This window comes from Glycine max, chromosome 13, assembly GCF_000004515.6.
Source record: "Glycine max cultivar Williams 82 chromosome 13, Glycine_max_v4.0, whole genome shotgun sequence".
NCBI lineage: Eukaryota > Viridiplantae > Streptophyta > Magnoliopsida > Fabales > Fabaceae > Glycine > Glycine max.
Window position 1 is genome coordinate 26,169,606 of NC_038249.2, and position 14,282 is coordinate 26,183,887.

Consider the following 14,282-nt stretch of genomic DNA (forward strand, 5'->3'; position numbering starts at 1 on the left):
AATTTGCATCTCTCTCCGTTCAAAATACAATAAAGAATGTCCAATCAAAATTCAAAGGGAATTCACAAATTTTCATCATGTAAATCCTTCATCTAAGTGAAACTGACCTCTTAAGGTCACCAAAGCAGCTCAGTGTGTATTTTTTGATATGGAATTAAGGACCGGGGCATGATGACTGAGATTCCCTTTGAAGACCCACAAGTCAGTCAAAATCTATAGATTTTAATAAATGCGTCCAAAAATATGATGAAAGATACTGAAGAAAAAAAAATTATAAAACAATAAATAAAATAGCCAATAGTAATGTGGAGTTAAGGTATAACAGAACCATATGGCTAAACCAAGAGATGCCTCAGAGCAGGACCAACATATCTACATTTTACCTCTGCCCCCTCTTGGATTTAACTTAGCTGTATTAAATGTTTGTTGAAATTATATTCTCTTTGTTACAGAGTATCTGCAGCCTGCAGATTCGGCCATCATAACCATATCTAAGACTATATTATGGAGTTAGGATGGGTTTGCCAAATGAAAATGAAAAACAAAAATGTAAGTAATTTTTTTTTTGGCTTTTGAAAAAAAAAATGATTAGCTCGAGTAGAAAATTGAAAAATTAGAAGGAATCTCATAACTCAAAGTTGACTTTGGATATCATCATCTTGGGGTTTTGAATTGTCCCAAGTCACATTGCGATTAGTTCGGCGTGAATATGAATATGAATATGATGAGGTTAAGATCTTAAGGTGGGGAATCCTGATATTGAATCCCACTTAACATCCGCTTCAGGAAAAAAAAATAAAAATTGGAGAACCTGCACAATATAAATGAATAAATGGTTGATAATTTTGGATTATGTATTTATATGTGAAAGTAATTATTAAAAAGATGAGTAAATAGCGTATGAACTTTGAGTAAAAGAATTTTATATTATCATTTAAATACAAATTATCATATACATTAAAGATATAAAGTCAGATGAATGGTTAGAAAGAATCAAGAGAAAAATCACATATTCAATCTCTCCTTGTTACAAAAAAAACTAAAATAATTAACATTTATTGGTAAAACAAATTTCATGTAATTTTGTTAACTTTTACATAAATTACATCAAAATTTATATCTATAATAATTTTAATTAATTGATAATGTAATTTTTTTTACCCTAATAATATATAAAAAAAATTAACTTTTAATTATTTTTTCAACCAACGGCCATTTGTTTAGAAAAAAATACAGTAAAACTATCATTACTCCACAGAAAAGGATGCGGTGTTGGTGAGTCATGCACCTGCAGTATTTTTTTATAAAAAAATAAAGGTATTAAAAACCCATATCTAAGTAAAAGGTCCAGACGTAATATTTTTTCATGCACATGGAGAAACTTACCATTTCTGAATTCTGAGCTTAGGAAATGCCTTGCGTAGCCTCCGAGACTAAATAATGTATACAATAATTTAACTCGGTAGTTGAGCAAATGAAGGACAACTAAGCTACCAAACCTTTCACCATTTCAAGCGAAAATGAGTTACAAGCATTCTTGCTCTTCACATTTTAAAAATGGAATTCCACTCCTCTAAAACGTAAAACATGCCCCAGATTTTAGAAAGTAAAATGTAAAATAATAACTAATTAAATATCAAAATTTGAAATTCAATTATTTGATAATATTGATTATATGTCCCATATATGTATGTCTATATTTCATTATAATCTTAATCGTTAATTTCTCCATCTTGGTTATTACTCTGTACTTCGGGGGAGCAAAATTCTTAAAAACTATACTCATGTCATGATTTATGAAGCTGATATTTATGAGCCCTTTGGGGAAAGTTTTAACTTCTAGCAATTTTGAGTGTCACTGTGTTCTTATAGAATTCATTCTTAGTTCACTCTTCCTTCACCACCAAACCCCTCCCCAAAAAAAAAAAATAGTAACGTTTACATCTGGGTCATTCTTATCGTTTCTCTCCATGTGCAGTAGCTTTGCCAACAACTGCAGTTATCTATTCTATCATTATACAATTCTGGGCCCGTCATTGGGAAAAGAAGCCACAAGAAGCCCAGAAATCCTATTATGAATGTTACACTTACAATCCCTGAAACAGAAACAAAAACAAATGAATAAGTCCAAAACAACATTTATATGGAAATGCATAGTGAAGCTATAAATCACCTTATCCATAGTTCCATGGCAAAAAATGGGCAGACCATGAGTACAGTTAATCGTACTAACTAGCACTGTTTTTATCCCTGGCCCCCTCTTCTTTTTTTATGAAAAAAATAAAATAAATCTTCCTATACATGCACAATATAAGGTTTTATGAAGAGGGAGAGCTCTCGGGGTGTCACCATCAGATATTAGATCTAAAACTTGATAATGACCACGGAAGCATCAGAACTAAATTTCAAGTTTCATGCTAGAGAAACCTTAGTTAAAATAAACATACTTACAATCATAGATCAAACTTTTACAACTACTGGTTTAATCTTGATTCACTGTTAGTGTAAACTTTTACAACTACTGGTTTAATCTTGGTTTAATCTTAGTTGCTCCTATAATGTTGTACTTTTCTATTTGCTAATTACTTGGAGTTTTACTCTGATCTCACTAAAAAATCAACACCAACAAGTAACAGCAATTTCTGTAAGCTGAAAGTTGTAACTGATAACTATATATTTTCTACATTCTTTTCTTCATTTTTTTAGTAAATAATTCATAATGAAAAGTGACATGGAGGAAAATTAATTAATTGTACAACTTAAGAAATTACTAAGAATATAAAAATTCTTAACTTGTGCCTCCAATCAGAAGTCCAGCTGAAACTAAGCTTCCAAATCTATCATAAGTTCATAACAAAATGGTAGTACTTTTTGAGCTCTAGTTTATATAGTAAGTAGAAAATAATTCAAGAAATGAAAGACAATTAAAAGCAAAGAGGATTGGGATGAAAAGAAAAAAAAAAAACAAGAGAAAAAGAGTAAGAAGATAAAAGTAAATAATAATAGTACTACTATAGTAGTTTGATATATTATAACCAAAGAAGTCGCATTTGCAATTTACTCCATAAGCAACTTGATACACGTACCACTTCTCTGCGAATACAATACAGGCAGTCCCATAAAATTACAATATATGTGCGCAACTAAGGGAGCTATAAGGTGTCCTGCAAAGCATAAGCCATTAACAAATGAGACAAAAAAAAAAAAAGCCACCCAAACACAAGAGAATGTATAGTGAAGAGAATGATATCAAATTGCTAACTACAGCTACATAGCTCAAAGTATAGTAAGGTTAAATGAACAGTGAAGAGAATGATACCAAGTCATGATAATATAATATCATGCTTATCTGTCTTTCCTATCATTTCACCCCATAACAGAGATAAACTTTCTGTACATTAAGGCAGGTGCTTGAATTTACATTTATCCAACACTTTTAATATTGGCTTTTATTGTGTGTGTTTTCTTGTTAGGGCCACTTTAAAATAGAAAAGGAGTTAGATCCACTAATTTGTAATTTTAGTACTTACCTTCCTGATTTTTATAATATTGGCAAGCATATATATAATTATAGAAAGGTTTAAATATATTTTTGGACTCTATCGTTTATCATGATTTTGGTTTTGATCCCTATTTGTTAAAAAATTGGTCAGTCCCCACATCTTTATTGTTTTGGTTTTTGGTTCCTATAGTTTTGCTCCGTTTAGATCTCTATAGTATACCAAACAGTAGTCTTGATGGTTGTCTTGTCTCTTGAAGAATATGTGTGGTGGCACATCATTAGTGACAGGGACCAAAACCAAATAAATAAATAAAACTAAAAAAAAGGTATTTAAACCTTGGAAAAAAGCTTCATAATTTAAAGAGTACATTCACTTTCCAGGCTAAAGGATAAAATCCAAAGTCATTTTAAACCTTATAAAAAAGCTTCATTGTAATATAACAACACCATAACCTGTAACATTAACAATCAATCAAGTGCCCAAACACCACATACCAGTTCGAATGAAAAGAAAAGACGCATATGACCCAAAGACAACAGTGTAGCCAAGCTGAAGACCTGTAGACAAAATTCATTTGGCAGTGTGAGATTATTATCCAACAATACTAAGTTTAGATTGTTGAAATGCCCCAAAATCTCAAATTCTCTAAAAAAGGTACAGCAACTTTGCCAGTGTGACATTGACCATACCTATAACCATAGCAGCCTTCACTATTCTGTAGTTTTGCTTGGCATAAATCTCCAAGAAATGATTTAAATGTGCTGCAAACCATAATATAGTAAAACTTCTCATTAAGAACCTTGCATTTGAAAAGGACAACAAATTCTGCTCACTATTTTCTTCAATCTACAGCTAAATGAAAATTTGCTGAATACTTTAAGGGATTTTAGCTCACAATTACAACTTTTATCTGGCATCTATGCAATGCAAAATATGCAATAATTTCACTAAAGTATTATAAAGAATTTCCAAAATTGTTTCTATGATTACATCTTAGGACAACACTGTTGAAAAGGCTTGTGCATGTGAGAGATAGTGTGAACACTCAACAGAGTTTTCTCCACTACATTTCCTTTCTGTTAGGGTATCTGTACACTTTACCAATTAGTAGTTAATATGTTTAAAATATAAAGGCAGCTAGTTACTTTTGCAAATATATTCTAATTAAACAAGACAGGTTAAATATTGGCCACTAATTCCTTAGAGTACAGAATCTACAGATACACTGGTAAAAATACAAGGGAATCTATTATATGTAATTGCACATGCATGCGCCTGCACACACAAACACATGCTTCTATATGAGTGATTATGTATGATAAAAATGAGAGAGCAAGACTGAGAGAATGAGAGAGAGAGTGAGATTGGGTGGGTGAGAGTAAGGTCCAGAAATCAAAACAAAGAGCTGGACAGTGAGAGGGTGAGAGAGGATCTTCATCGGCCACATGCTGGGAATAGGTACGGGCAAGGACAGAGCTACAGTCAAGTTAATTGGAGAAGCCGAAAAAACATAACATCATTTTATTTCACCTGATTCCCTGATGACGCATCAGAGAAAGATCTTTGGCAGCATTTCAAATCGTTCGGTGCTGTAAGAGAGATCTTCATTGCCAAGAAGAGGAACAAGCATGGAAGGAGGTATGGGTTTGTTAGATTTGAAGGCGCAGGGAACGACCAGATTATGGAGCGGAAACTGGACAATGCCATTTATGGTGGACTCAAGATGCATGTTAACATTCCAAAATTCGGTAGAGACAAGGCTGCAAACACACACTCAAGAGCTTTGAAGCCAATAACTTATGTGCAGAAGGAGAAGGTGGCACCTCGGGTTGCATACCCAAACCCGCCCATACACCATCAGTCGTACGCGGAGGTCGTGTCGAGGCCTAACAGAAGTGCAGGTCCAAGACATACAGTAGGTAATGGCAGCGACAGTAGTGGACGATCGTGGTCATCAGTGTACCTAGACATACCGGAATCGGTGGCGAAGTGGGCAAATGAAGTGTGGGTGGGCAGACTGAAAAATCTGGCCTTGTTTGACAGGGTCGAAGACGAATTATATTGGGATATCACCGCCGACGTAGCGCCGAAGTATATGGGTGCAGATATGGTTCTTCTCCTTGGTCTCACTAACGAAGGAGCAAAGCAGATGATGGAAGAGGAAAAAGAGGCTGGGGCAACTCCATTCCATTCCTTGGAAAAATGGAATCCCAAGCTGAACATTGGATATAGATTGACATGGGTCAACTGCTGGGGCTTACCAATATTGGCCTGGGATGCGCACCAAATCCGAAAGGTAGTGGCCACCATTGGAGACATGGTGGATGTAGATGATGACGTCGAGCTGGTCCGGAGGATGGGCAGGGTACAGGTTCTCATAAAAACCCCGTAGAAGCCGTTCATACAACACACAATCAGCGTGCACATCCAAGGGGAGATGTACAGCGTGCACGTCGTTGAAGAAAGCAGCAGTAACCCAGCTAGGTGTTATTGCCGAAAGGGGAGTATGTACGGGTCATCCGAAGAGATAGATTCTGAAGACAGTGATGTAGGTACGCCGAGGGAGGCAAACAGAAGCGTGGGGTCGAATGGGAACGAGGCGGCGATCATGGCGGCGAAGCCAAATGTCGAGATGCACAGACCACAACTCACCGCGTCGGTGTCGGCAATGAAGCTCCACAAAAACGCGAGCGATTCCGATGACGTCGCGACTGTTAACATACCCACTGCACGACCCACCGCGTCGGGGTCGGGACTGAAGCTCCACACAAATGCGAACGATTCCGGCGACGTCGCGACTTCTAACACACCCACCGTGCCGACGATGACGACGGAAGCAATTGTCCCATCACTGGGAATACAGGACCCTGTCGAAGTCAGTTTATCCAACGGGAAAAGGAATAATCCAAACCAAAAGGGTAAAGCCATTGTCCACTGTGCAACAAGTCCAATGGCTAATGAAAAATCATGGACCAAGGGTAGCTGTTCATCGGACATCGCGACTAACCACCCCGCACGTATTAGTGATATCCGCGCTAACCGACAAGTGAGCTTCCACGAAAATGGGTATTCTGATGATATTGGGAACCGAATCCCTGATGAGGCGGAGGAATTAGTGAGCGAAAATGGAAAGATTGGCAGGCATGAGCAGCATGAGACCATGAGCCAGATTTCAAATGCTAATGGGTCACGTGACCACGTGGGGGTATTAGAAGGAGACAGGGGCTTTCCTATTTACACCCCCCATGATCCATATGCAACACACAAGTTCAGCCCAACATCAACCAAGTTACAAGTGTATTTGCAGAGAAGGAGCTTCAAAAAGAAACGCAATTTGGGTCTTATACATGGACCAGCCTTACATGCAGAATCAGACACACAGTCAATTACCCCAATGTTATTCCCGCAAATGGATGAGACCCTATCAACATGTGGTCCTGTACAACATGAAAAACCGATAATATGGAGGATGGAAAAACACAATCTCAGCATGAAGAGGCAGCATTTCTTCACTCCAAGAAGCAAGAGGCAGCAGATATGTGGGAGATGGTAACATCATTGGGAGTCATTACCGGGTCGTCACAAATGGACTTTGTCGGCAAAATAATGGATATGGAGAATAGAGATCAAAGAGAGGCGCAGAGATTGGGAAGCAGGAGGGTTTCACAATGAACATAATATCATACAATGTCCGAGGGTTAGGGAGGGGAGTCAATTGGCCAGCAATAAGAAGAATGGTCAACAAACAGCGCATAGACATGCTATGCATACAAGAGACAAAAAAGGAGGTCATAGACAAACCCATGTGTCAAACACTGTGGGGGGGACTCTGAAGTTAGTTGGGAAGCACAAGCAGCATCGCATTCAGCGGGCGGAATCCTTTGCCTGTGGAGTGAAAACAGTTTCAGGTTAGAAAGGAAGGTCATTGGACAAGGGTTCATAATGTTGGTCGGGAAGTGGCATCAGGAGACACAACCGATTCATATCATCAACGTATACTCATCATGTGACATTCAAAACAAAAGAGCTTTGAGGAAAAATGTTAAACAGCTGAAAAATCAAAGTCAAGGGGGGTTATGGTGTATCTTGGGTGACTTCAACAACATCAGAACATTATCAGAAAGCGTGGGTGTTTGTCAAAGGGGGTGGGGAGAAAGCAATATCAATGAGTTTAATGCATGGATCGAAGAGCTGGAGGTTGAAGAAGCGCCATGGATAGGAAGACAGTTCACATGGTTCAGACCGAATGGCACCGCCAGGAGCAAGTTGGACAGATTTTCAGTGTCTCTGGAATGGCTAGCCAAATGGCCGGGAAGCATACAGCTTACCTTGGATAGAAACTTCTCTAATCATTGTCCAGTGTTGCTCAGATCAAAATTTGTTGATTGGGGTCCCCAACCTTTTAGGATCCTAGACTATTGGCTCGCGGACAATTCGTTCAATAAAATTGTCCAAGAGTCATGGAGCTCTAATCTGCAGAGTGGTTGGGGAGGGTATGTGTTGAAAGAAAAAATTAAAAGTCTGAAGCAAAGGCTGAAGGTGTGGAATAAGGAGCAGTTTGGAGACACTTTTCAGAAATTCAAGAAAGTGGAGGAGGAGCTCAACAAGTTGGAGCACGACACAGCTGACAGGCACTTAACCCATCAAGAAATGGTGTCCAGGAAGATACTTCAGGAAGAATTGTGGAGAGCGGCTCAATCACATGAGTCGTTATTAAGGCAGAAGGCAAGGTCTAAATGGATCAGAGAAGGCGATTGCAATACCAGATATTTCCATCTGTTGATGAATGTCAAACGTAGAAATAACAGTTCGCAAGGAGTGATGATCGATGGATCTTGGGTTGAAGAGCTGACAAGGGTCAAAGAGGAAGTAAGATCATTCTTTTTCCGGAGGTTTCAAGAACCAGAACAAGTTAGACCAAGGCTGGATGGCATATTTTTCTAGAATATAGAAAGTCATCAAAATGATATGTTATTGGAGCGTTTCAAGGAAGAGGAGGTGAAGAAGGCAGTATAGGAATGTGGGAGCGAGAAAAGCCCAGGCCCAGATGGTCTTAATTTCAAGTTCATCAAAAGATTTTGGAAGTTAATCAAACCTGATGTCTTTCGGTTCTTGGATGAATTTTACGTCAACAGAAGATTCCCAAGGGGCTGTAACGCATCATTTATAGCCCTTCTCCCTAAGGTGTCGGAGCCTCAAAACCTGAATGATTACAGGCCTATCTCACTGATAGGATGCATTTACAAGATAGTGGCAAAGATATTGGCCAACCGCTTGAAGAAGGTCATGCCTTTCATCATTGACGAAAGGCAATCCGCGTTCATTGAAGGAAGGCATCTACTTCATAGCACGGTAATAGCAAATGAGGTGGTTGAAGAAGCAAGAAAAGGTCTAAAGCCATGTATTGTTTTTAAAGTTGATTACGAGAAGGCTTATGACTCGGTATCATGGGATTTCCTGCTTTACATGTTGAGGAGAATGGGTTTCGGGCCCAAATGGATTCGCTGGATTGACGGATGTTTAAAATCGGCTTCCATCTCAGTATTGGTGAATGGTAGTCCCTCGCACGAGTTCATCCCGCAAAGAGGTCTAAGGCAAGGGGACCCATTAGCACCCTTTTTATTTAATATCGTGGCTGAAGCGTTAAATGGGATACTAAAAGCAGCAGTAGGGAGAAATCTTTACAACGGATTCACAGTGGGTTCAAATAATGTGGACATTAGTATCCTCCAATACGCAGATGACACAATCTTCTATGGGGAGGCTTCAATGATGAACATTAAAGCAATCAAAGCAATTTTAAGGGCTTTTAAACTTGTCTCGGGACTCAAGATTAATTTCGCAAAAAGTAACTTCGGTGCATTTGGCATGTCTGAGCAGTGGAGACTTGAAGCAGCAAATTATCTCAATTGTAGCTTGTTGTCCTTTCCTTTTACCTACCTAGGCATTCCTATTGGTGCAAATCCAAGGAGTCAGATGTGGGATCCTCTAATCACCAAATGTGAGAGAAAATTAGCGAGATGGAAACAAAGTTATATCTCTTTTGGGGGGAGAGTGACTCTCATAAAATCTGTTTTGACATCCATTCCTATATATTTCTTTTCATCTTTCAGGGTTCCTAAGAAGGTGATGGACAAATTGGTTCGCTAACAGAGAAAATTCCTATGGGGCGGAGCTGCGGATCACAACAAGATAGTCTGGGTCAAATGGGAGACAGTGTGCCTTCCAAAAGAAAAAGGGGGGTTGGGGATCAAGGACATAAATACTTTCAATCTTGCATTGCTTGCAAAATGGAAGTGGAACTTGTTTCAACAGCAAGAAGCATTATGGGTCAGAGTTCTAGAGTGCAAATATGGAGGTTGGAGGAGTTTGCACGAGGCACCGAGAGTCAATAATGAATCCATTTGTAGAGAGATTTAAAAATGGTACTTCATCATCCGAAACATGGGGAAGTACTACTGAGGAGCATAGAATGGAGGGTTGGTGATGGTGGTAGCATCAAATTTTGGGAGGACCAATGGATTGGCGGAGACGGACCACTAGCAACAAAATATCCTAGGTTGTACCTTATTTCTAGTCAGCAAAATCACAATATCCAGCAGATGGGAGCTGACAAGGATTTAGGGTGGGAATGGGAGTTCACTTGGAGGAGACCGTTGTTTGATAATGAGGTAGACATGGCTGTCTCATTCTTAAATGACGTGGAATCTAAGCAAATTCATCCACAGAGACGTGATGAGTGGGTGTGGGCGGCAGATCCTAGTGGCATTTTCTCTACAAGGAGTGCCTACAACATGATGAGGGAGCCTATATCTGAAGGGGCAGACGATATAGTTTTTGAAGATTTGTGGAAGATAAAGGCACCTATTAAAGTATTAGCGTTTGCCTGGAGGTTACTTAGAGATCGACTACCCACAAGAACAAACCTCTATAGACGTCAAGTGGAAATAAATGATGGAAGATGCCCGTTATGTAGCAGCTTGGAGGAGGACACCGGTCACCTGTTCTTTCATTGCAGGAAAATTATTCCATTATGGTGGGAATCGATGTCTTGGGTGAATATCGTGGGCCCTCTCCCACAATCTCCAAAGCAGCATTTTCTCTAACATATTTTTGGATTGGATGAGGGTGTATGGGTCAATAGATGGAAGAGTTGGTGGTTAGCTTTGACATGGTCTATATGGCAGCAGCGGAATAAGATTCTTTTCTCCAACGATTCGTTCAACGCCAACAAAATCATGGACGATGCAGCCTTCTTACTTTGGTCTTGGCTTTGTAACCTAGAGAAGGACTTCGGGACAAGTTACAATCATTGGTTCAGTAATCTCATATTAGGCTTTATCCGTTAGGGATGGTTGATACATTATAGCAATGGTTTTAATTATGTAATCTAATGTTCTAGTCAATGGTTCCTATACAGACTTCACCAAGTCTGATTCGGAACCCTGTGTCTAGTAACTTTAAGTGTAAACCTTGTACCTCTAGTACTCTTTTAATACAATCATATACTTTTGCTGAGCAAAAAAAAACAAACACATGCTTCTTCAACTTATAATCATAAAATAAATTTACTATGTCCCCTTCTAAAGTCTTCCAATAAAACAACAACAACAACAATAGGTTTACCTCACTAGGTGAGTTCGGCTACATGAATCACAACACCATTGCCCTTGGTTAAAACCAAATTCTCAAGGACAAAATCTTCCAAAATGTTATTGAAAACTTGTTACTAAAAATAGAACTTCTCAAAAGCACGATGAATTTTTCAGCTCTAATAAAACTTGGTACAATGCCATTGTTGTACTACAATGGATGTTTGATCACTTCTCTTAAAACTTTTTTTTAATATTAAATGATAAAATATTCTCATTTAGATCCAACAATAGAAAATTCTACTCTATAACTTTACAAATCACACACATCTTCTACTTACCTAAGCTGAAGAAAATGGGACAAAGAAGAATAGCGCTGTACGTTTTAAGTCCTCCACACAGAAGTAAAGGTATCATGCATGCCCTAAACACCAACTCCTCAGTAAGGGGTGCCTGTTCAGTATACCATGATAAATCATTCACATAATGCATGTAAGATATGAAACCAAACCCATAAAACACACATCACCTAAGCTGTATTCACAAGTCAGCAAACAGAGCTATTTATTTAAATTCTCATTATAAGCACAAGAGAAAAACAACACACAGCAGCCTATTGATAGCAAAAGCTTCAACATGCAAGATGATGATAATTGTACTAACCAAAACATAGTTTCGCCACACCAAAATATTTGACAAAATCACAGATAACCAGTCAAGAAACCTCTGCAAGGAACATTTGAAAGAATCAAGGGAAAGGGCCTCAGAACTTGAGTGTTGCCTCCAAGAAGCCAGCAACAGAAGACACTTGAGGAATATAGACCCAGCATACATTAGAGAGGTCAAGCAAAGAGGAAGAACCACAGCCTGCCACTGTTTCATACAGAAAATTCAGCAATGAGTAACCCTGTTTCCCAATCTGCATAGGATGACAAGAAATACAACTTGACATCACACAAGACAAAATGCTCTTTCACTCCTCAATTGAACCAGCAAATTTGATGCGCATTACTCACAATATGGTCCCTCCGGATGCCAAATACAACAAGAATGTGGCGCAGTTCCTTAGTTTGCACCTGTACACATAGTAAAATAACACCATAAATGATCACAAGAGTAAACTTAGACATTATAATTATTTAAGTTAATTTTTTAAAACCAAGGGAGTCTAACTCAGTTGGTTGAGCAGTGTGCATGAGTTGTTTTAAATCCTCTAGTACTGTACATGTGCTCGATTCTTACGGATAAAAGAAAGAGTTAACTTTCACCAAAAAAATGACTACAAATTCCTCACCAATTTCATAATAATAATAATAGGACAAAACTTAGATGTATTTGGCACTCTTCATAAATTAAAACTGAAATTTCATCACGTGAATCTGTATAATAGAAAATTACATTGAAAATATTAAAATTATAAAAGTGAAAATGTATTTCTAGAGGAAAACACCATAATTTATCTAAACAAATGCATGTAAGTTTTTTATTTTTTTTTTGCTAATTGTTTTTTACTGCAAATCGTTATTTTTCTTCATAGCAATCTTGTTCGAGACACTATCGAACACTACATGTAGGACACCTCTTCCAACAGAGATTCAAACCATAGTTAACTTAGCTATATTGTGAGAAACTGGCCCATTTCACTAAACTCAATTCCCGTTGCTAAATACATCTAAGTTTTTTAATAATAATAATGGTCTTGCTGACCAATGCCGGAATTCAAAATAGAAAAGTTCCCATTAGAATTCATGTTAGAAATCATAGTCGAAATGCATTAATGACATTTCCTAATGAAAACTTTCCATCGTATATTCCTTAACTTGCCTAATTTTTTTGGTGGACAATGGTCGAACTGATATTCGAGCTTATTACCTCGTTTATACTATCTAATATCCCACCACTATGACCCTTAATAATAATAATAATAATAATAATAATAAATGGAGGGAGGGAGACAGAGAGAGAGAGAGAGAGAGTGCATACGGGGAGGATGAGAGCGGAAATGAAGAGTGAAAGAACAGACGAAACGACGGCGCATAGGAAGCGACGAATCATGTAGGTTTTGAAGGAAGGAGGAGGTGGGAGACGAAGGAGCACGGTGGGAGCGTAGAGGATGGCCACGTAGAACACGGCCATTGCGATGCAAGCGATAACCGCAACTGGCTGTGAAACGACGCCGTCTCGCTCCATTGCGGAAGCTTCTTCTTGTAGCAGTTGCAGTAACCCTAGAGACGAAAAAGGGGGAAAGGGCATAGAATAGTAGTATAGTGTAGTGTGTCGTTCAGAAATTGGGAGTTTCAATTGAATTTCTTTAGGACATTGTTTGACTACCTGAGGAGTGAGGACAACTGAAGAATATCAAGCTCAAGGGTAGGTACTTCTTTGGTGTTTTATTTTTTCAGAAAATAATTATTATTATTCTTCTAAAAATAAATATATGTTTAAAGATGAATAAACAGTGAAATTATTTTTTTTCCCACAAAAACAATACTTGTTGCATTCATTCATAAAAAAGAGGGAATACACTAGAGTAAATGATCAAACATTTGACTGCTAGCACCAAATCTTGACTCTACTAGCATGATTAGTTCCTCTTCTTACAAAACTCATCATAAAATTTGGGATTCAATTGAGAATCTGTTTACTTTGGGACAAAATAAACAGAAACTCATTTGAACTCATTTGATTGAGAAACTCGATGATTACATTCTCCATGCATAAAATCTGCCAGCGAAATCAATGCTTGCATAAAGCCTCATGCTTCTGCTTCTTTAGTAAAATTGTTTATAAAGTAATCAAATTATTAAAAACTCTTCAAATTACTCCTTCAATATTAGTGAAATATATCAATCTAGAGAATAAATTGATTCAATTACAACTATTTATATGATTTCATTAGTTTAAGGATTATAAATTAAAGGTTTGTTCTTTAAAAATTGATAAATCATAACAACTTTGAGTTTTGTTTTTTGGTCTTTTAAATTTGGAGTCTATCTTTTTAAGTCTCCCAAATTAAAATTTCTATTTTTTAGTCCTTAAATTTGTGAAATGTTTTTTTAATTCATCTTAATTTCTTTTTAAATCATGAGTCAAAATAGTATTAGAATGACCATCAATATTAATTGTCAGGAGTCTCTAAAGTTCATCTTCTTTACAGTATGGTCAACAAAATCAGTAGAGTAATTTT

At 37.6% G+C, this 14,282-nt stretch overlaps 1 protein-coding gene across 2 annotated transcripts; it reads right to left on the reverse strand.

Moving 5' to 3' along the window:
* Positions 1–1,785: 1,785 nt before the first annotated feature.
* LOC100790273 (CAAX prenyl protease 2-like) lies at positions 1,786–13,482 on the reverse strand. Of its 2 annotated transcripts, XM_006593372.4 has the most exons (9): positions 13,079–13,472; positions 12,112–12,171; positions 11,759–11,968; positions 11,437–11,548; positions 4,193–4,264; positions 3,998–4,060; positions 3,087–3,164; positions 2,794–2,837; positions 1,968–2,096 (listed from the first exon to the last, which is right to left on the reverse strand). In XM_006593372.4, exons 1-8 carry the CDS (start codon positions 13,346–13,348, stop codon positions 2,824–2,826), a joined length of 879 nt encoding a protein of 292 aa, XP_006593435.1. In that variant the 5' UTR covers positions 13,349–13,472; the 3' UTR covers positions 1,968–2,096; positions 2,794–2,823. The 2 variants fall into 2 exon arrangements, with proteins under 2 accessions (NP_001241895.2, XP_006593435.1); NM_001254966.2 differs by lacking the exon at positions 2,794–2,837 and having other exon boundaries at positions 1,786–2,096; positions 13,079–13,482.
* Between the last annotated feature and the right edge of the window lie 800 nt (positions 13,483–14,282).